General features: G+C 38.9%; 2 protein-coding genes across 4 annotated transcripts in view; one reads left to right on the plus strand and one right to left on the minus strand.

Annotated features, from left to right (window-relative positions):
- Positions 1–21,942, minus strand: cpt1ab (carnitine palmitoyltransferase 1Ab (liver)). Of its 3 annotated transcripts, none has more exons than XM_085281725.1 (19): positions 21,794–21,942; positions 15,549–15,713; positions 14,971–15,113; positions 13,670–13,841; positions 13,078–13,179; positions 12,498–12,635; positions 12,304–12,381; positions 10,166–10,273; positions 9,448–9,535; positions 6,688–6,883; positions 5,851–6,039; positions 5,647–5,752; positions 3,848–3,961; positions 3,419–3,583; positions 2,783–2,914; positions 2,499–2,651; positions 2,227–2,340; positions 1,949–2,041; positions 1–1,846 (listed from the first exon to the last, which is right to left on the minus strand). In XM_085281725.1, the coding sequence occupies exons 2-19, from the start codon at positions 15,687–15,689 to the stop codon at positions 1,760–1,762; spliced, it is 2,319 nt and encodes a 772-aa protein (XP_085137851.1). In that variant the 5' UTR covers positions 15,690–15,713; positions 21,794–21,942; the 3' UTR covers positions 1–1,759. The 3 variants fall into 3 exon arrangements, with proteins under 3 accessions (XP_085137851.1, XP_085137852.1, XP_085137850.1); XM_085281726.1 differs by lacking the exons at positions 9,448–9,535; positions 21,794–21,942 and adding exons at positions 8,908–8,992; positions 18,663–18,789; XM_085281724.1 differs by lacking the exon at positions 21,794–21,942 and adding an exon at positions 18,663–18,789.
- LOC146569426 (uncharacterized) overlaps positions 21,726–23,746 on the plus strand; it is an 18,908-nt gene continuing 16,887 nt past the window's right edge. Inside the window, exon 1 of the mRNA XM_085281723.1 lies at positions 21,726–22,163. The gene's annotated coding sequence lies outside the window, so the exon portion shown is untranslated. The remainder of the gene's footprint in view (positions 22,164–23,746) is intronic.

The following is a 23,746-nucleotide window of genomic DNA, read 5'->3' on the forward strand; positions in this document are numbered from 1 at the left end:
GGTGATGCAGCCATCTGACATTTACTTTATTGTTCAAACATAATTTGGTATATCAGCTGCTTGTCTTTTAACAATTCTTTAAATTAAAGGCAAACATATACAGCTTCATCTTCAAAAACATGCAGCAGTGTAAACATGAGGTCTAGATAAAACTAGTCTGGGATAACAAAACTGTCATGACAAAAGAAAAGGAAGCATTTTGTCCATGTTTTTTCTTAAACCAGCAAAACCTTAACTTAGGGGTCATCATTTGTGACGATCCGCTGTCAAATAACCAAGATGTGTTAAAATACAGAAGCTAAAACCTGAAAAAATAAATATGATGGACTGACAACATATACATTATTTAAAAAATGCATTCCTATACATGACTAGAAACTTGCATTTCTTAAAAAATAGCTGAAGAGAAGAAATGATATCCAACTTTACTGAAGAGACCAAAAAACCGACCATGTGATTTTCTTGACTTAAAAACAACAGCTGCAACACTGCTTTGATATAACCAACAATCCGATTGCTCATAAAAGTTTACAGAATTTTTTTGAGGTGACAAAAGGCTGTACGGGTAGTCTGGAGTTCCTAGGTTTGAACGATAGGGTCAGAGATGGAGTGCGCAACAGAGCTAAAGTACAGTTAATTGGCGATTTCCCCCCCCTCAACCCCTCACAAAAGAAGTAAAGTCACTGTTGACCTCACGCTGTCAGATTCAATCCAGACGCACACCTCCCTGTCTTACGAACTCTCACTTCAACAGCAAACTTCACGCTATGCTATCTACCATCTCACTGGAATCACATTGGCATTGTACTGCATTTCAACGTCTAGTGTTGCACATTTACATGTTAGCAAAAGCACTCGTTTTCAGTGTTGTAGCCAGCACCCTAGGACACTAGGCCAAGTTAGCAAAACCTGAGTATGAAAACAACGAACAAGAAAAAATCATGTGCCTTTGTCGCCACTTAATAAGAGTCATAGACGCCAAACCTGAACAAAAACACTGGCTGTGCACTTGGAATAAGAAAAGACAGTAGCAACGTGTTGATATTCAACATTACAGTGATGTAAGGCTCGCTACTCTGATCCAAGCTGAATGTTTATAACTTTTGCAATCACAGACACCTTACTTTACTCCTGTCTGTGTGAAATTACTGGGTATAGCTGCTAAACGTTCAGAATCATCCTCTCTTTAAACCTCACTTTATGAAATAATGGAGAGCACACACAGCATGCAAATTTAATGAAATTCAACATCAAGTTTGCTGCTTTGGTCAGTGCTTCAGGAGCTGCAACTGCAAGACATTAAAGAAACTTAAGGACAAAGCTAACGCATTGGATGGGAACAGAAATAAAGATATTGCACCATCATGCAACTTAAAATGCAATTCAAGTATTTGATGATGCCACTGAACAAGCCTTTAGCTGAAATATGTTAATGCAGATTTGATCTCAGACGCCCTTTCTGCCCTTTTTACATTAGTGGGTCAGTAAGGCACCGGTATGTACAGTCTTGTGAAAAAAAACCAAAACCAACTTTGATCTGTGCATTACCTGTACCCAACACCACCGGTTACTCGCTACGCCTAAATATACAGCTTACATAAGTGCCTTGCAAACGTATTAACGATAATGCTTCCTTTCAATCATCCTTATTTTTGTAACATCAATTAACATAAATATAACCTCTAAACCAACAAGTGACTCTATACAACCTTTTTTTGAATATATGTTACTCATAGCCTTCCACCAGCAAAGACAGCCATCACTTGGAAGCTTTGTTGTTGAGCTCAAAGAGACCCAGGATGTCCAGCATGGCCTGTCTGATGTTGGTCCCAAAACGATGCGAGTCCTAAAAAAACAAAAGAAGAAAGAAATGCAGAAGATTCCAGTAAGCTTTTTCATTTAAAATGGCCATTAAAGAAGAAAAAAAATGGAAAATTAGTGAACTTACAGTTTCTGGGCTTGAGTGTTTGCTGGAGATGTGGAAGTTGATGTGGTTCTCACCAAGAATGATGTAGGAGATGCCATAACCATCATCAGCCACCTTGTGGGCAAAGAAAGCGAGAGAGTAGACTCTGAGCTTATCCCATACACAGTAATACATTTTTATTGCTTTAATATTTCAACTTTTTTTCTAATTTAAGGATTATACAACCTTATGTGTTTTGTTGCAGGAAAACTAACACAAACAGCTGTTAAAGACACTGTGAAAGCTGATGGACAACTTACTGGACCAAAACCACCTCCAGAGGACACATATTCTGGGTGTCTGACCAGATCGAACAGCTCAACCTGCTGCAGAGGAGTCTGGCTGGTGGACAGCTTCCATGGCTCAGACAGGACCTAAATGTAAAGATTTATGAAATCCACAGATTAAGACACATTATTGTATTGGTCGTTCGCTCGTAACTTTTTTCTATGTATGAAAAAGTTTATAAGAGCAATTATGGGCATTATTCGAGTACCTGTAACACACAAAACTTGTGAAAAGAAGCTCATACCTCCTTCAGGAAGGGTGAATCCTCTCCGAGGTATTTGGAAACCACATAGAGGCAGAAAAGGTGGCGATCGATGCCCTGTCCTGTCATTGCCAAACGGTACAAGCTTTGGTGTTTTTCTGCCGCCAGCTTGAGCAACCTGAGACGCTCTTCTCTCTGTAGAAAGAAATACGAAAGGAATAGAAGTGAAATATGACAAATAGTTTAATAACACAATAACAATAATAAAGTGAAAAAACAATAAGTAAAAAAAATCGGTAGCACATAAATGAAAGGAGGGGACTTACTGTCTCATCTCCGACCATGGCACGAACAAAGGCACAAGTCTCCACGGTGCAGGAGCGCACCGTTTCTGTTCGACCTTCCCTGAACATACGAGTCATGGAGGCTTCATAAGTCAGGCAAAACTTCCCTTTGTCCTGTTGAGAGAGTAGAATTACATTTAATTAAATCACGATTAAAAAGAGAAAACATTTTATGTAAATATATTTTTTTATGCATTAACAGTAGAAATGATTACAAAGGCCTGCGGATTTTAGGAGGTTTATGTATTATTATTAGCTATTAATTAAAATGGTGTGACCAATTAAGAAACATACCACAACTAACGTGCAACACCAATGTTTTGTGTCATATTATTAATTAAAGTGCAACATGAATAATTAAAAATAAAAGTTTTAATTCGCTATTAAATCCACTAAACACTGCTTGACTGCCTACAAATCTATGCTGGCCAGCTAGTTGTGACTGCCCTCTGCTGGAACTTAATTTAATTGCATGCGGCTGGAAAGCGCTGGCTTCTGAGAAGTTACATCTACACTTTTAAATATGAGATTGATTTTATAATATATATATATATAAAAAAACTTATTTCAGATAAGGATATGAACAGGGGAAAAAAATGGTAGGATGCGGGAACTTACTCTGTAATGGGCCAGCTGCAGGGCAATCTGGATGAAGGCATCAGGACTGGTGCGGCATTTCTTAATCAGCCCCTTTCCAAAGTCAGTGAAGGGGATAATGTGACAGTCCACGTCATCTGCCAGAGCTTTGGCTACTGTCAAAGAACTCTCGATGGCCTCCTGGCACTAGAGGAATAAAGGGAACATAACTGTATGTTTTACTCAGAGAAAAATATCTATTTATATATATGCATTTTATGAAGAAACGTCAAGATGATTAAATTATTAGATTAGTTTTAGAAGCTATTTAAATCCAAAAAATAACATCCAATAAACAAACATCTATATAGTTAATTACATCCACTCTGGTGTACTTAGCTTATGCTTCCACAAGAGGGAATCCAAGTTCTGCTAATATAAAATTATGGTGTAAAGTAAAAGATTTTCTACCTCAGCAGGGATGGTCCACTGCAGCCTTTGAGGGCCGGGCAGGTTAGGATGGGGCTTCCCAACACAGTGACCATCTTCAGTGTATCCCAGCTTTGGATCCATGGAAAGTACATGCTGCAAGAGAGTCAACACTTTAACTCATCTCACTCAAAAGTTTCTGCTGTTTTTCTTGCAATGTCTTCTTGCAATTTTGCTTCTGTACACCACCACGTACACTAATTTTAAATTAAAAATCCTTTTTAACACTTGGATTAAAAAAAAAAAAAATCAGTAAATAACTGAATGAGTTACTGAGTCACTTAAGATGCTGTGTTAGGCATTTACTGCAGCAGTAACCTTCAGATGCGGCTTGCATACTTAAAAGCACGCTCTATTAAGTTGAGATCTACGGCCTGAGATCTACGGTAGTTCACTTCTTGCAGGGTATATTGCCATGGTAACTTATGCTGTGAACTGTTCCAGACCAGCAGGTATGAAATCACCACCTACTGAACAATTTTCTCCAGAAAATAGCGTCACCATTCATAGAAGTCTCTTGGACAGTGCGGGGAGTGTAGGAGGGTCTAAAGTGTTTCAGTAGTGTCTAAAGTCTGTTTCCCTGATGAGCATCAGTAATAAATTCAGAAGCAGCTTTGTTGGCCACAGTTTTGCAATAGTAATTTGTTTTTCTATAACATATGATCCTAAAAAGGGACATATCAAATTTGCATGTAAACTAAGCCTATGTTTGAATTTTGTTTTCATATTCAAACTTTACTGCCAAACGTCACTGCAGTCTGCAGAGACTCCGTCATCTGGAAGCACTTATTCTTTTATTCACAGCATGTTTAAGTGTGATATAGATTCTCTGCTGGGGATATATATTATATATATGCAGCTTGTGAAGTCTTAATAAAACTTCTGAACAAAGCACAAACTGTGCGTCACATTGTCACAGGAATGTCCATGCATTAATCTGTTGATTTAGAAAATGTTCTTCTGCTTCATTCTAATCTGCTGCCAAGTCTCTTTTACACTACTGGAATTGCAGCTATTGTAGTAAGTTTGTAGGTGACACTCATAGGGATCATTTTCTGTAGAAGAATAATCATATGATGACTCTTAGATTGGTTAGATGCTGCCAGCAGCACCACAAGCTGATAACCAGCTTCATGTGAATGCTTATCCTGATTGCCAAGGCTTAGAGTAAGTGAATCCAGATAACAGAAAGGTATCCTGGGCATGCTGAATTCAGCAGTCAGGTAACCCTGTTCCACTGGCTGCCATACATGTCCATCATAAACTGTTTCTCTCTTTCTCCATACTTCCCATTCTTCCCATCATTCTGGTACAAGTTAAGCTCGGTTTCATCTGTCTACATTTTTTTTCCAGAAATGTGCAGGTCCTTTAGATGTTTTATGACGTACAAGTATAACTTGACCTTGTTCTTAAGTATAACAAGTGCACTTTTTGCAAATCCTCTGCATTTACCTTCATGAAGGCATCTTTAGATGGTAGATTTTAACAATTTTAACAATAACACGTCTACCTCCTGACTTGGCTGTACTGGTTGTCTTTAGTAGTCGTCCAGGTGTTTTGGTGTTGCTCACCAGTAAATTACTCATTTACTAAGACATGAATGCATCAGACTGTTGGTTTGGTTACTTTTAAAGTTTTTGCTCTGATTCTTTTGATCTGTAGTGGTGCAGAGTTAAAATGACAAAACTTGTGCCTAAATATTTACGGCTTTAACTATATAATATTTCTTGTGATATTACGAGATACCGTATTTACTTTTTTCCACAAAACCAGTGACTTACCTCCCACAGATGGCCAACAATCGGAGCATCTGCCCAGGAATGCTCTGCATTCAGTCCCATCGTACCATTCTTGTAAACTATCACATTAAAGGACTTATCAAACCACCTGAAGGGTTACAAAATATTATTAGGTTAATTTGCAAACAGGTTAATGCCACAAACCTACTGAAAATTGGCCATAAAATCTATAAAGTTTATCTCCACCTGTCGTAGCATTTTCCATGGAGCAGGGACTTGGCATAAATGTCCAGAGACTTGACTGGGTTTTTTGCATCGTAGCGCTGCTCTGTATCATCGAGGGTGAGGAAGAAGGCTGCCTTTTCTACAGCATCCAGAGACTGCTTGTTCTTTCCACGGCTGAAGAACATCTCACGGGCCTTTGCCCACGGTGTCCTAACAAGGTAAAAACAAAAAATATGTTCAAAAAGTAAAGCATAGACATAACTGCATGAGTGTAAAATATGTTCTTTTAATCTTTCTAACAGAAAGCATATAAAAGCTGGAGCTAAGTGTCATTTTACATAAATACGCGTACATTTTTCTTTGTCAGTATGAGAAAACTGTGAGCCGTCAACACCACACTCTTTATTACTCCGTAAAAATGTATTTTACTAAGCTTTTAGAAAATGCTTGTGAAATCGCTTTTAATTAAATTGCTTTTTAATTACAGCTGCACTTCAAACAAAACAAGTTAGTGGTTAATCTTGTTGCCATGCTTGAAATATGATACATGCCCAGGCCCATATTATTAGCCTATTTTAACATGACTTTGATGTCTCTTTGATTTCAGGTTTATTTTCTTTATTTCAAATAGCAATTTGCAATCACATTTTTAATTTCTTAAAATATATCTTTCAAAATAAAGTTTAAGTTCTACCAGGAGTTTTTGAAGAATACCAAACTCACTGATTCAGCCTATGACCACTGTAAATGTCCACGCATTGCCTACATTGCTGTACTTCCTGTCATGCTACAGATTAAAAAGTAAAATTGTGTGGCCTCATCAATCCTGGCTCCAGCTTATTCTGCAATGATACCCACCTATCCCCTGCAGTGAGTGCTGCTAGTCTCTCCTCTCCTGGCAAGGGCTCCGACTTGTCTGCCAAGATCCTCTCCATCTGCTGCTCGATCTCCCGTGGCAACAGCAGCCGGCCATCATAAAACATCCACACCTTGAAGTAACGTCCCTTATGGTACACAACTATGTGTTTGCTCTCATTCACGTGCTGAAGGGTGTCTAGTGGAGAAAGAACAATGACAGGAAGAGAGAAAACAGGAAAACAAGAAAGACAGATGAAGAAAATCTGTGGTTGTGGGGGAGAAGGGTATATTTATATTTGTACATGTGTTGTGTTTTTTCTTTTTAAATAAAAGTATAATCAGAAATGCATGTTGTTTAATGCCAACATCTTTGTGAAAAAGGAGAAATAATTATAGAAATATCAAATATCAAGTGGATGTTGCATTATTTTATTTCTGGTAGCAATACAGATGTTAGTGAACAGTAATTTGCCCCAGAAGTAAAAAGATGTGATATCCAGTTTTCTTTTAAAAGAAAAACATAATTCATTTACACAATACAAAAACTAAGGCGGGTTGAAATGAGGAGTGCAGCAAGTGGGATGAAAAAGGGAAGGACTGGGAACAAGAATGTAGTTGGGAACACAATGCTTGTTTGAACAACAATGTGAACAAATGTGGGAAGCCAGTTTCAAAGCTTTACTTGCATAATCTCATTGCTACTGTGTTATTTTACTACAAATTTGGAGCTTGAGCACTCAAACAAGCAATGTACTTGGTACTGGTAGGATAAAGGGAAACAAATACTTACACCAAGAACAAGCCAAATAATAATATTTAGCCTACTGTAGTTTCTTATAGTAAGGACCTCCATCAGTATGAGTATTCTGGGCCCAGTATACCACAGGGCTGAATTGGAAAGCCGTTCTAATCACTGCAGCAACTCAGATCTTTCTGCTTACAAAGACACTGAATACAACTTATTTTATTAAATTTATTTTTAAAAGCACACTACATTTTTCTATTTTTTAAATGTCTTCAGTCTAAAAAGGTAGCGTTAAATACCTTCTGCTGGGTCCCATGTGGCTGCTAAGCAACACAATTTATTATTATTGTACATTTATTATTGTCTTGGCCTCGAGTCTTTCAGGTTTGAGTTTTTAAACTTAACTGCTCGTAATCTTGATTAGAGGATTTTTACCTCTTCTAAGAAGCTTATATTTTTTGTAGTAGTTGCGTGCACGTCATTGTGCCTGTAAACACGGCACCTCAAAAAGTTTGGAATGAATCAAAGTAAACACTTGCTGATTTTCACTGCTTTACTTTACTTCTAAAATTACGTTTAAAAAGAATAATTTTATGTATTACAGAAATTCAATCTACAAGGCCAGAACAATGTAATCTGATCCATTTTTTTTATAAAGTTTCCAATTAAGTCATTTTAAAAACAGGTAAAGTCATGTACTTTAAAACAAATGAATACATCCCACTGTTTTTGACAGCATTGTTTTAGTCAATTGCAGTTTGCAGGATTTTTTATTAATGTATAGCTCTCTTTGGGTCCTGACACAGCAAAAAAAACAGTTATTTTCATATTTATTTTCTAACTGCACTGTCATGAATTTTAACATTTAACATGCAAACTAAGAGTAGACTCTGAGATGTAGCTCTTGTGTTTTTTTGCACTTTCTATGACCATTGCACGTTCTTATCTTGGGGTTAATTTGCTGAGGCATCCCTTCTTGGGAAGACTGTGAGACTGTGTTAACACACAGCAGAATATTCCAGACCAGCAAGCAGAAAGAAAACAACAAGTTCTAAATTTATACAGGTGATCACACTTGTTAATGACAAATTAATCACATTTGATTAACTGCGCCTGTCTACTACTAACTCCTTTAATTCCTATGGCAGCAGTAACAGTGTACTTAATGTTTTCCAGGACTGTGAAAACATTATTCTTATAATTCTTTCGTAAACTGTGTATTATAGTAAATACATATTCTGCATATTTTATTTGCATGAAAAATATACTTCTTTTATTTATTTATCTAAGACTGTTTGTCTTCTAAAACTTATGAACTATATTTCAGTGACATGCAAATTAGTCCTAGAATGTGCACACAGCAGCACACATGCATTATCAATTCATAGAGGTCAGACTTCCAACTCAAACTGATGGACAAATGTCCTGAGGAAAAGTACAGTTGGAGTAGAGGAGGCGCCAGCTAAAGACTCTACCTGTTTCTACACCTGGGACACGAGTCGTGTTGAACATATGCTCGTATTGGGCTGAGCACATGGGAATAGTGTGTAGGAGCATGAGCTGAAAAGCAAAAGGGGAGAGTCAAACACAAAGAGATGACAAACTAATTTACTAAAATCCCAGAGAGAGCCGCAGCAGACACACACCTACATGACCAGGAGACTGGATGAAGTGCAGTGGGAGTGATGAGGATTGGTTTGATAAGCAAGGTTTCCAGGGAAAGAGACATGAGCGGAGTCCAGAAACCAGTGGCTTACTATCTCAAATACACCAGCAAAGCCCTGATGCAACAGTATTTTTTAAGAGAAATTTGAAAGCTTTTAGAATATTGTGACATAATGTATCACCTAAACAAATGTGAACATTCCTATGTATTAAAGCCAATAACAGCACAGGGCTGTGCTGATGAGAACGAGTATAGTAATCAGGGTTTCCAAAGGCTATTGCAATGAACATGACCAGGGTCACAGGGGAGAGGGGGGAGAGGGCACGATGGAGACGTGCCCTCCTCTTACCTGTCTCCACACCGGGGATGCGGGAGGTGTTAAACATTCTCTCCCACTGAGCTGAACACAGAGGAACCTTGTTCGCCAGCAAGTATATCTAACGCAGCGTCCGGCACAAAACAGTAAAACAGAGACAATCGAGTGTGAGTCTGTAACAGAGCTAGCTCATGCAATGGTCTTTGCATAAATGCATACAGTTGGATTTGGTGAAAGGTAAGTGGGCATTTTCACAACATATTTTGCTATTGTGCAAGTGTAAGAATTTGCACTTAGGCATCATGCAGCTTGGTGAAGGCAAGGGGCTGACGGGGATGCAGGAATAAATGGCACTGGGGTGGGTTAGTTTCTTTACTAAGCTTTTAGAAAATGCCTGTGATATTGCATTGTTGGTAATTACAACTGCACTTCAAACAAGCAAGCAGAAAGCACAGTGCATGGTTAGTTACGGTGAGCTGAGGGTGACAGAGTATAAATATAATAATTCGTGAGACTGTGGATAACAAACTTACATCAAAGCACACAAGAAATGGTCGTTAAAAGATAAGCAGCTTTTCATTGTAAACTTAAAAGGAAAACACACTGAGATAATACCTATTAATCAGTAAAGTATGAGTTAAATATTTACATGGAGCCAGTGTGAATGAGTAGGAAATTTATATTACAACTATGTACGCTTCACATAGTTCAACAAATCATTAAATGTCAAACAGAGGAGCTCTGTACTCACAGGTTTGATCTGAGCTCTGTCCAGTTTTCTCCTGTACAGCATGATAGAATGAATGGCGTTACCTGCCCTGGCAGCCTGGACGGAGGTCGGGAACACGTACAGGAAATCCTGGAGAAACAGAGATGATCAATAAGAAGTTCTCACATCTTCCTACAGCTTGTGAGGCAACAGAAACATAATAACTACCACTTAAGCTGCACATTTAACCTGTGCATTAAAAAAGTCAGATTGTTGCTTTGTTTTAACTGAATCTTTGTTCCTCGTTGGTAAACACAGATGTGTGACCAGTTTTGAAGGTGCACTCAATGTGGAGTGAGGTGTGTACCGTAGTGCAGTGAATCCTGTGCTAAATTCTTGGCATTGTTATTGTTGTAGTTCCACCGATAGATCACACTAAGCAAGTTGCCAACGTCTTATCTAAAGCTGTGCACTTGTACTTTTGATAGCTGATTAATTTATTGAGTAATATGTTGTTCTAAATATTACAACAATACCATAAACATTTGCAGCTCTGTTTTGTTTTAACCTGTTGTAGCACCATTAGTCTTTCAAATATGTAAGCCTAAAGACTGAGATGGCTCATCTGGGAACAGGGACAGTATAGAAACTCCTTCCTTCTTGCTCTCTTACTCACAAGAGAATAATCTACACATCTGACAATTTTTTTCCACTAGATGCCTTTCGTTTCCAACACTTTCAGCAATTTGCGCTTCGACTTGTCTCAAACCACAGACTTTTCGAGATGTTAGCCGAATGTGTTATCCACTAAACTATACATCTGGCAGCACGTGTGGTTTTAATTTTTGGACACACTGGAGTTGTGACTTAATTAAGAGGATGAGTTGTTTACTATGTCAGATGATGAGAAAATGTGTCTTTTATGTCAATTTACACTTTGCCTATTCATACTGTATTGTCTTAAAAAAGAAAATCCAAAGAAAATGATCTTAGGTGTGATCTAGATTGTACAACTCAGTCTGCAAACTGGTCTTTGAACTTGAAGTCTGCAGCTAGCTTAAATCAAACCTCAGATAATGTGTTGTTCTTACAACAGGTAAAAGCTAGAATTGATACAAATGCAATCTGGCCTTTGATTCATTGTAGTTATTTTGGTCAAAGACAATTTGCATAGAGTATAAAGAGGGTTTGTAAGCAAGAGCATGGATCCATTTTTGTTCCGGTTTTAGTGACAGATTTACGATTAACAACTGCACACAACTGACACATTTGCAGTGTCCTGACTTTGTCACTGATCCAGGTAAAAAAATGGGAGGTTTAGATTTATGCAGACACTGCGGCCAGTCAACCCATCCACAAAGTACAGATGCTGTAATTAGGTGATTGGCTGCCAGGATTCTGAAGACTTGATGTCTTTAACTCCAAGACTACAAGACTTCAGCTATAACTTGCCCTGAGAAATTATAATAAAGTATATTATTACTCGTGGACACACGAGGGTTAATGTTGCAGAATGCATATCATTAGGGTACATAGAAAGATTTCAAGTTATTAAACTCTAAGTTACAAATTAGATTATGTGTGTAGCACAGAAATACTCTCATTCAAAAGCCAAATATGAAAATCGAAGTTAAAGGAAGACAGTTGAGTTACATTTTAGACAGTTCACACGTAGAAACAAACTGAAAGTGTTCGTTCCATTCATTCAAAATCATAAACTCAGAGGTCGTAGTTTTTTGTTATTTGTGCTGTTCTTATCCAGTATATATATAGTAGCAATAAATAAATTAGTCTCAAATGTTGAGTTTCGTTTTGCAGATAGTGCCGTGAAGCTGCTCGAGTGTTTGCGTTACTGTTTTTTTTCTTTTACAACATTGTGTAACAAGTATGTCACAAGATAACTGCTGATTACTCTGCAAAACTTAAAGATCACACACAAAGAGTTAATAATTAAAAGGCTAAAAGGGTTTGTATGCAATTCACAACCATCCACGCTTTTGGGGGTCAAAGTGGTGATAAACGGGTCACGTTAAAATGAAAACTGCTCAAATTGGAGCTTTTGGGATTTAGCCAGGTGTCAGGGAAAAAAATAAAAACCCACACACAAAATGCCTTCAAACACTCAGACCATCATGAGGAGACTACCTCACTATTACCTAACGGAGGTGGAGTTGCCTTACCATGGCATAATAGTTACTGTTCACCATGATAGGTCCACGGCCTCTCAGGTAAATATACTCTTCCCACCAGTCACTGACCTGTGACAGGCAGAGAGAAGGGGGGGAACAAACAGAAGTTTTCAATGCATTGCTTTTCAGGGTAAGACTGACCTAAGAATCATGACAGTGTGAAAAGTCAGAGAAGAGGAACTCACATAGTTGGACGCCCACCAGGACTTGAGTTTAAGGTACCACTGCAGCCTCGGACCCAGATTCTTCTCAAAGTCTTGAGTCAGGCCTTTCATTCGTTCAAACTGCTGATCATCCATCAGTGGGCGCACTGACTCCAAGTACTGAAAACACCAGAAAAATCAAGGTAAGAAAGAGTGAAGCAAAGAGTATCTGACTTAACAAAGAGCACAAAGGGCAGGGGAAAAAAAAGGAGCACACAGTGTCTTCTCAGACAGACAATCACAGGCAAGAAGATCACTTTCCAGTCACTGCCCTGCACCACAGAGTCAAAGCCTGAGGGAATGTGTAAATGAATTTAAATCAGTACCTTTAAGGCTTTTTTGTTTACATGCAGTTCCAGTATATTGCATGTTTGGTTTTTTTTTGTTTGTTTGTTTTTTTTTTGGGGGGGGGGGGGGGGGGGGGGGTAATCTTAACTGGTATCCTCAATGAAAACCTAGAAGTTTTTTGCTCTTCAAAATGCAACTTTGGTGCCAGTCCAAAGCCTAGCACCTTTATCAGCATGATCATCAATGTAGATAAAAACACCAGATAAGAAATTACCCTTTTGCAGGTGTCCTTGATAGAAGGAACAGGTAGTCGTGGCAGAGAGTTCTGGAAACTGTACAGCATTGGTTTCCGGCCAGAGAACACCTTCACTAGAACCTGGATAAGCAGAGAGATAAGGCAGTTTGAAGTGATGTTTTGCTTCACCTGGAAACCAGCAAGGTACGAGGCAAAGTACAAAAGACATAACCAGCAGTAAATAACAAGATGACACAAGTAGCACTTTGAGTATGGCCTCCACAAGATTTGCATTGTATCTCTGCCTGGACCTAATTGTCATAGCAAGTGACTAATTTTTGAACCTTAATAGCATTATAATTTAGCAATAATTACCTGCTGTTTAGAACTCATCTTATAAGTAAAACAAGCACACATGATTATAATAATGTTTAAAATATAGTATAAAACCTCAGCCCTGTTTAATGTAGAACATTTTATTCAGCATATGACCAGTGAAGACACTCACAAGTGCTTAATAACACTGTTGCAAAAACAGCATTGTTTATTCAAGGCAATAAGGTCAATCTCTATGACATTCTACCAATTAGCTCCTCTTCAGTGACTGGAACAATGGAGCACATTATCTCACCATCCAAATGCGACTCGACCAGGACAAGGAGCCATGACGTTCTCCCATCCATCCATGCCATGACAGCAAGGACTTGAGGACAGTCCTCATAATCATTATTATGGTAACCCACAGGCTCGTGCCCACTAGAATTCCTCCGACTATCCTCTGGCTGTCTGTGGACATATATCGGCTGTGGACAGAGAACGAAACAGGAGGAAGGACAATATAATGTTAAAAATTTAACTGCAGAGTGGACACAAATTATGGTTTTGCTTAATAGGGCTTTACAAGACTAAGTATGTTTTTGTAAGTTAGTAATCTAACTGAAGAATAAGTAAAGTGCTATGATGTTCAAAGTCATTGTATAAACAATTAATTATCAACCTTGGCCAAATGAGCAATCTAAGACTGCACTACACTACAACAGCGTAGTGAAAACATGGGGCAATTACTGTCACACAGCTACTTCCTGACTTGGCGATGTCCAAAGTCAGCAAAGACAGACTGACTCATGACTGATAAATGATGTATGTTATTTGCTCTGATAGGAGGACTAAAACATTTTGATGAATTTACTGTCAGCAGTAAAGTCCTAAACCGCTGTTATGTAGTGTAGCCAAGGTTAATGAGGACAGATCTGATCATGCAGTAGATTTTTCTGTATTTGTAACTTAAAGGTTTCAAACATTTTAACACCAACAGGTTGTACTTGTTACTAAAACAAAAAAGAAGGTTCCAGTACTCTTAATATTTCAGACATTCTTCAATAAATTTAAAAAAAAAAAAAAAAAAAAAAAAAAAACACCATCAAAGAACAGCCGACTTGACTTGAGAGCACTGTGGATAAGAAAAACATTAAAGGCTTTGCGTGTTCAAGACATGGTTGCACAGTATTACTAAACATGATCAACATTGTTGGCAAATTATAAAATCAGTTGTGGCAGGTAGCTGGAAGAAAATGTGTAGCAAACAGACTAGTTTACAGACTCATGTAACACACAGACCTGTATGAAGCATGCGCATTATTGCAAATGTTGTAACATCTTTAAGTATGAGTCAAACACACTCCATTGCCAACGCATTTGGCAAAATACCTGCTTCCAGCCAAACAACACCTAGCTAATTCCCACTGCATTTGTTTACCTGCTTTCTCACTTATCATTGTGCCACTATGTAAAGAAATGCGCATGATAGTTAGGGTTATACTTAGAAACAATCTACTTTAGAAAACACTAATAAAAGTTATTATTTTTTAATAGGAAAAAAAATGTACAAAAAGCCATATAATACCAGGATATCACCTCGTGGGATCAGCTTACCTGATGGGCATATGCTGACCCAGCTTGGTAAACAGCCCCAAAGATGGATCCAGCTGTTTAAATTTATTGTAAGCCATGTAGGACCCAACCACTATGGAGAACCCAGCTGGGCTGCCCGGGTACACACCAGTCATTATCCCATTCTGTGGAAATGTAAGTCAAATTGGGGATTAAAGAGGTCATATAGGGCCAAGGAGATAAAATTAAATTACTTCATAACATGTTATCATGAGTCATGAGGATATATGTGACAAATCATTAATTACATACATGAAACAAAAGAGGAATGTGTGAAAATGCTAGCAGGTCTTTGGGTTTGAGTCATTCACTATGGCGGTGTGTAAACAGATAACTAGGCCAAAGGCTAGGACACAAAGAACGGGCAGGAAGGTTAGTGTCACAGCTGACTGTTTGTGTGAGAGTCTATGACCTTCTAGTGTGAGCAACCTAATAAACAACAAAGAATTACTTGGGATCTTGTAATGTTAAATAGAAAAGAGCTGTAATGTTGTGTGCATAGCCATTACTATACATAAAACCTCTGAACTTTGCTCTTTGGTTATTTTAATGCCTCCCACCTTGAAGCGAACAAATCTTTTCTTCCAGGAGTGGATGCCAGAGAGGTAGACTTGGCGAAGAGCCTCATGAGACAGGTGTAGATCAATGCCTTCAGGGGTGACTGTGAACTGAAAGGCCACCGCCTGGTGCGCTTCTGCCATGGTGGCTACTGATGTACAGGGTCACTGAGGACAGTAAGAGCAAACAGTAATATTAGCAAAGTGAGAGTTTGAATAAAGTTTATGCCAAAGATTTAAGGACCATGTCAATCAACAACTGATCCAAATCTTCATTCTTGTTCCTACAAACTCTTCTTCACACAGCTAAACACAGATAGTAACTTCAAGAGTGGTTACACACTACAAGGTTCAACACAGCGTGTTGATCTCTAGACAAGGCTGTGAATGATTGGTGTAAGCCAAATATCAGAACTATCCCTCAGCTTCTATCAGTGTCTTGAAAGCATTTGTCCAACACTGCCAATTATCTACCATTTTTAGATGTAATCTGTTTATCTGCAGGGAATCAGCCACAGGGTTAAAAGGGTTGCTGCTGGACTTCTAAAACAGTTGAATGCAGTTTCACTGACACCTGCACAGTCACTCACACAATCTAGGTTTAAAGGCAAAACTAGTGCTAGTTTTAAATGTGGAGCAGTTGTGCACAAGCACAAAGCAATCCATCTGTCATGTGAGGAAGCACCGACACAAATATTTTTAAAAACCCACTTCAAAAATAGAAATTGTGACTAAAGCACAAATCATTTTTAATTATTATTATTACTTTTTTGCATTAGAAAGAATTCACAATGGGCACTGCTCTCAGCTTGGTAAGGATCATAAAAAACTGTGTATCCCTTTTAGCAACTGTTGTGATTGGATTAGCGTCCTTCACAAAATGAAAGTCATGTGTATGTTTTTAACTAAACAGGCTCCTGCAAACTGAGATCAGAGGCCACACACAGGTGGGTGACCCCTTACAAATGTCTGAACTCTGAACTGGTTATACTGGTAGTCCAACATAACTGATGTTTGGCATGAGGCCTGTCTTGTTTTAAAACCGTCAACCCTAGTCAAGATATGGCTGCATAAATAAATAAAGTAAATCTTTTCAGCTACCATAATTATCTACCCCACCCATTCGTTTTGGAAAAATTTGAAACTAACTTGTCTCAGTAAAAGGCAACACTGGGAAGTAACCTTGACCAAAGCAATGTCTGGTCTATTGTATTTGAACAAGTGGGTCTTCCAGCTTACTTACTATAAAAGACTCCATTGTAGTTTGTATATTTATGAGGCAACCAAGAAAACAATTAACATGATGCTTTTTTATGAACAAATGAGAACCAGTTGCTAGCGCCCTGGATATATATTTTTATTTAGATTTAATTGTTTCTTGCTACAAACAGAAAGCAACTGAATTAAAAATGCTTTATTGGCTTAGAAGAAACATGAATGAACTTGACAAGCTGTGCACAAATTCTGTTATATTTTAAACATAGTTTATAAGACTTCCTCAAATAATTCTTCTAATACACAGATCATCTGCTTTGTCATAAATTTACCATGGAATAAACCTGAAAATGACTAGCATGATTCAGGTTTTACAGATTCAGAAGAAAATTAATGAAGCCCTTATTTCCAAAGAGATGTCTCTCTGCAAAGACCATCTTCTTTTAAAGGATTTCTATCTTTTTTCCTTTTTTTGTTACAGGGTCCACTTTTATTTCATTCAATGAGAGCACTCTGAAAGCAGTACACGTCGCTTCTTCCACTCCTCTGAAGGAACAGCATCCACAGAGCAGCGTTTCAGCAGCCAGTCCCCTCCCCCCAGCTACTTTCCAACATCACATGATCCACCCTGTGCTGCAGAAACTAGGGGAAAGGTCGCAGCACAGCGCCGCTTAGATGCCGCGTAAAACTGGCAACACAGTACTCAAGAATCGTCCTGTGCCACCCAGCACAGTCAAATGTGGTAACAAAGGAGCCACTGAAAACATAGCCTTTGCTGTGGATGTCGTATAACCGGCGATAAACATTTAGGTCTTTGCAACCATTGCAACTAGCCCTTGTCTTTATGCAGTTACTGTACTACTGTCTGCATTATCATTATGGCTGCAAACACCACACTCACCCCATAAAACCAACCGTCATTACCGAACACTTACAGGCTCATAAGCTAGGCCCACATATGCCGGTTACATTTGTAAAATTATATCAAATATCCTCCCACGTGGTCTAAGTGAAATTAGGTCACCAGTGTGTAACCTGGACATAAACACAGTACGTGTTATTTATTTATAATAACAAATAATTAACCCTCCCGGTCCTATAAATTGTGTTTTATTGTAGTTTATGAATGTAAACACGCTCCTACAACAAGGACACCACAAGCCAGCTTTTGCTGACCTTCACAGGTAGGTGACATTTATACCCACACCCTTCACTACATGTGTCCTCTGGTGCAATCAAATAATTTGCTCTCTAAGATTCACGTCCGCGTTACTCTACATTACAGTTACATGCGTTTTATAATGCGATGGCCACTAAAAGGCCTTTATTTGGACTTTTGCCGACATAAATGTTAGGAACAAGAACATAGGAATCACCAGGGAAGTCTAACATGAGAAGCAATATCAAAAACAAAGAAAGAAAGAAAAGTCATGACAGGTGAAATGTTTATATTCATACAGATATGCAGTAGAGGCCTCTTTGACATGCATTCCCATGACCTGCTGTTAAAATAGCTTTGAGTGCAATGGACCGTTTCAGTGGTTTAGGCAGGATGCTTACATTGAAGTTGATCTCTGGTTTCTGTAGGCCAAGCTGCCACACAGAAAACCTGCAGCTGCGTGAGTGGGTGAGGGAAATGGCCTGAACGCCATGCAAACACCTCACAGCTCCACACACTACGCCGACAAGGTACTGCAACAAATTGACAGTCACGGATTTCACTTGTCTAGCCTGTAATATTTCCCCCCGTAGCGCACGTAGCTCTGCATTTTCCCCAACTAATTCCAAAGGAGCACAGAAGAGAGACGGAGAAAGAAAACAGTGTCATGAGAGGCCGCTACGCACTAAGAAAAAGAAAATACGCACAAAGCTTTGTTGTCAGCGTGGAAGAGCAAAACTTACAGTTGTGAGGAGGATGTGACTCTGGCTGGCTGTCGGCAGGAACTGCTAACGTTTAACACTCCTTATGAATGAGAGCGCAGACTTGTATACACGGACTGCCCATTTTGCTACGTCACATATCGCAATTTTCGGCGGCCTCCATATATAAAGGTGGTTAAAACAGCGCCCCCCTGAGGACTCCCGCTCTACAGAAACTATGACAGCTGGTAACCTGTGCAAAGACATTACGCTGGAGATGGGATCAGTGACACCATGACCATGCCATAACAGGTGAAATGTGGGCTGTTAAGTAGTGTATGGGGTTGAATATAATGTCATGGTGCAATCCTGTTAGAGCTGATAAGGCTGTTTAATGCTTATTACAGTATGACAGGTGTACAACTGAATTTTATGGCAAAGTTATAAATTATCTTTATATAAAATTGTCAAATTGTAAGATCCGTTGTGGAAGAGCTCTGATTTCAGCTTTTGAATGAGTGTTTGGGGTGCAGAATATGGAATTTGCCCTTGATGGTGAGGTGGGTGGAGTTCTTCATTGTTGATCTTTGAGCTGGTTAGTTTATGATCATCCTCAAAATGAAAATTTGCCCTGGTCATGTAAGCTACTTTTCTTTAAACGTGTCAGGAAATCAAACTCCATTCCTCCATGAAGTTTGTAGGTCAAAGAGGCTCTTTACTCAATATCTCTCAACTAACAATGTTATTCCATTCACTGCTCCACACTGGGAACGCCACTTGTATCTACGAGTTCATTGTTTGTTCTTGGCAAGCTTCAATGCCCCACACTGATATCCAATACATGGAATGAGGAGATAATGTTGGGGAAAGTGTATGTTTGATAGAAATAAACTGCTTTCTTCAGTTCTCAGTGTACTGATAGCTGATAATGAATTTATGTTAAGCCACCCACTGTTTGTATAGGTGACAAGGTGGATGGGTTGTTTTGTTGGATAAAGCATTGGCAGTAGTTGGGGCACTGTCTTAAACAGACTCATTACTGTTGTTCCTGGTGGAAAAGCCATGTCCATCACAGGTTTGAATGTAGCTTCTGCTGCTGAGCTATTTATTCAAACTAAAATATAAAGAGATATGCATCATCAGGTAACAGCAGGAGGTGTGTCTTGATGCTCTGCCACCCTTCTCCTTGTTGGATCAGCCCATTTAGATTTGAAATTTTGATGTCACAGTGAAAAATGTCAAATATCCTTTGTTTTTCTTCTACTCAAGTCCAGGAAAATTTTAGTGCATGCTCGTATTTGCTTTGGGCAGTGAGTGCAGCAAAGTTGTTGGTAGAAAGGTAAAGCTGGTGCCCTATATAGTAGGCCTGCACATAGTTAAAAAGGGAAAAAATAAAGAAGAACACCAAGACTAGACTACCAAAAAGCTGCACCATGTTAAAGGGATTATAATCTGTTTTTGTCATTTTTAATTTTTAATTTGTTAGTGTGCTTAGAGTTATTTTACAGTCTAAAGAACTATTTCTGCTTTGACCTCAACTGCATCAGAGTCTGCTTACTGACCAGCTCCGAAGGAAATGAAGCAACTGCAATCTATAATGTTTCTGCCATTGTGTCACAGTTGTTGAAAAGTTTTCTGTCTGGAAGAAATTTGTGTTTTTACTGCTGCCAAACATTGCCATCTCTGACACTTTGTCCAGAGCTCACTATTGCTGAAGTTCTGCTCTGATGTTCCATCAACAAAGGCTTCGTTTTGGTATGCTTCTAATACATGTCAACTGATGTAATCTTGGACTTAACCAGCTGCAAAAGTCATTATAAACCTTTTTTGGGATTCTCTTGGAAACTTCTTTTTACATTTTGCATTTGGGCATCCTGGAATTATTAATTTGTTCTTTCAGATAGCTTAGAAATAAACATTTAAGCATTAAATATAAAAATTCCTCCCTTGAATCATATATCCACAACATTTTTGAGAGGCCATATTGTGAGGCATTGTTTGACCACAGATCTAAATAATTAAATTTCCATCTATTACTTTTCTTATTTATCCTTAACCTCCTAAGACCCAAACTCTTCCACAGCATGCATTTTTAATTTCTCTTTGATATTTGGGCATTTTGGGGCCAATGTAAAAACAAAGAATTACCAGATTTTTTTTTTTAACCTTATTTTTGTTTTTAAGAAAAATAAGAGCCACATATGAGGATATTCGTTTAGAATTTTGATAGAACAGTAGCAGTATAATGTCCTTGTAAGTGGATATCAGGCCCATGTAGAGCAAAATTGAGTATTTTAGTCTAAATAACCCAAAATGTGATGTCTGCATATGTGGACGCCAGGTCCTAGGAGGTTAAAAAAATAAATCTGGAAGTACCCCTGTCGAAGTACCCTTCAGTATTGGCATTGGATCCATCAAAGTGTGAGTGTTAAATAAAATTGCTTAGTTATTGATAAAAAAAAAAACACTGTATGAACATGAGTGTGAGACTTGAAGTATAAACCGCTTTGCATGTTCAAATTAAATAGAAAGGCACTATACAAGTGCCAGTCCATTTACTATATACTTGAATATTGAGTTGCAAAGCACAAAGAAATAAGGAACACCACTGAGAAGATTCATGAATGAAGTCAAGAAGAGTTGGTGTGACAGAAGAGGATATGGACAGGGTGAGATGGAGACTGGTGCTGCTTTTTATCACCATAGCAACAATTCCAAAAAAGTGCATCAGCCGAAGGAGGGAAAAAATAAAATCCCTGATCACTGAGCATTTCTTAGAAGATCAAATGTCTGCTTGTCTAAATATGTAAAAACCCAAACCTTATTTATGGGATGCAGCTCAGCTTTCAGTATCACCTGCATAGCTACTGTTTATCCAACAGAGGGCGCAATATGACTTTTTTTGGACAGAGTTTCTCACATTCATTTTCCTAGATCTTTTTAAGTCAAATACTCTACAAACTCTCTAAGAACACCAGTGCGTTAAGATGCATTATTGTTATAGCCTTCCTTAGCGCTTCCATCATTCGTCTCTGACAACTCAGTACGCAAGCTCAGTACGCGAGCTGGGGAGATTTCCGCTCTGAACGCGCAGGACATGAACGCAATATGAGGGAAACGACGCAAGAGCTCCCTTGTTGACATTTTGTATACACTTAAAATCGACAGCCTACCGTGTGTTCGCCTTTACGTTCCTCCGTGCAAACACGAAAAACACGTCCAAACTTTGGATTCACGGAGACGTAAGGATCCCACGGCTGCTCATGCGCGTGCGTCATACGCTGTCACTGGTGTGGAGCCTGTCAGACAGCTGCAGCCAACTCGCTCGCGGCATGTGGAGCAGGGCTGAGTGAGGAGGGAGGAAGGGGTGGAGGGGTTGTCCGTTTGACCAACATCGATTTGAGCGGAGGTAGTCGACACTCGTGGACGAGCCTTTACCGCGGTGGCAACGTCGGTGTGACAGCTCCCCTTCGCAGCGAGGGAGAGAATGAGAATAGTGGATGTAGTTTGTACAGCGCGGCAACAGAGAAGTCACTTCAAAAGGTGAGCGGAGACAGCTTTAGCGTCTCTGACACACTGTGTTGTCTTCTCCATCTGATTAGCGCTTGTAACGAAACGACCCGTTTGTTACTGTCTTTTCCTGTCCTGTTATGTTTTCACAACTTGCGCAACCAGCTAGAGATCAGTAAATGAACCCCTGTTCACTCGTTTTAAAACTAGTCGCACGTGCAGGGCTGTTAGAAAGCGCTCGTGTTAACCGTTAATGGAAGTGAAGGTTTGTGCTCGTGAATGTTTTAGGGTTTTTTTAGGGAACAGATACGGTTTATGGTGAGAGAAGTTGGCTAACTTCGCAAACCCTCTGTGGTTAAGAGAAGTGTAGGAGCGGTATTCATTTTTGGGAATTTCTGATTTTGCAGCTTTCCAGCTGTTAAATTACGTGTTAACCGTGACAAGACAAGTGTTTAAGAACAGGGAAGATGACTCGGTGTCCTTAATTATCTGGCGTTTCACCCGAACACCACTAGTCTGGGGTTTTTTCTCACGAAGCAAGGACATTTCTTAATCAGTTTCGCTCTTACCATCTTTAAGTTCCGCATTGTGTTAATGTATGCTTCGCAGGTATGAGAGAAGTGTCAAAATCGGGAACTATAGTTGTGTTCGACACAATGTCCTGTCGTTTTATGTCCGAAAAGCGACATAGTTTTTTAACTGGAGCCAGCTGGGGTTTACTCTGAATATCCCACCACTCAGAAAGCAGACTCCAGCATCCGAAAGTAGGCCAGTAGCTGGTCTGTATGTCATGCTACACCGTGTTTGGTCCCCCCTCTGGAAGGTTAATGGGAGTCTGGCTGGTTCAAATGTGGAGTGGGGGGAGGTTACAGACAGACAGACTCAAGTGAAAGATGTCCAGCAGCTCTAGCTCTCCTGTGTTGGATTGCAGACTCATATTACAGATGTGCATATTGCTAATGTGCACATTACCTCTTTAATTTAAATATGTACTTGGTAATAGCATGAGAAGTGTTGTACAGGCGTATTAAGTCAGTGCTATATTAGGTTTTCATACACACACTTCACACTTCACAGCTGTGTTTTTTTAAAGATGCTGCTTTCTGTTCATATCAGAAAGGTGTTTCTATGTTTTTGCTTCTTGTTGTGAGAACCCCACCCATACGTCACAATTTCCTGCCTCTTTAATTATCTCCTGCATCTGTTCCTAATTATTTTAGTTAAGAACTGATTTCATTTGGTTTATGTTGTAAAGCTTTTGAGATAGCAATAAGTCAACCACCCTTTAATATTAGATTTTCCCTTATGAGAAAAATAAATCTGTAAATCTGTGTGCACTTACAGATAGGGCATGGCATTTTCAAAAATGAATATTACGTGGATCTCATCGTTTTCAAACCGTCAATTTGATCTAGAGTCCAACAGCACATGATGACTTTAGGATATGTGTGTGAGTAAAACTTTTCCCTTTAAACATTGTTCTGACTGCAAGCAGGATGTCAGCCACATGTGAGGCAGAGCATGTGAGCCCTTATTTTATTATCCTTGTCTTTTTTTCCTAATGACTCACTAGAATTTGCCTTTTTTAGAACACTGATGTGTTCATTAAGCTTTTA

This window comes from Mchenga conophoros, linkage group LG7, assembly GCF_057382185.1.
Source record: "Mchenga conophoros isolate Kocher_MC1m ecotype Shallow Benthic linkage group LG7, M_conophoros_male_GT1.1, whole genome shotgun sequence".
Taxonomy (NCBI): domain Eukaryota; kingdom Metazoa; phylum Chordata; class Actinopteri; order Cichliformes; family Cichlidae; genus Mchenga; species Mchenga conophoros.

Excerpts from the sequence above, each read along its gene's own strand:
- cpt1ab (XM_085281725.1), bottom strand. The coding sequence starts at position 15,689 with ATGGCAGAAGCGCACCAGGCGGTGGCCTTTCAGTTCACAGTCACCCCT. Across the intron at positions 9,536-10,165 it reads ACAGAGCTCAGATCAAACCT|ATATACTTGCTGGCGAACAA; the intron begins GTGAGTACAGAG and ends ACGCTGCGTTAG. Across the intron at positions 2,042-2,226 it reads CTGGAGGTGGTTTTGGTCCA|GTGGCTGATGATGGTTATGG; the intron begins GTAAGTTGTCCA and ends TTTGCCCACAAG.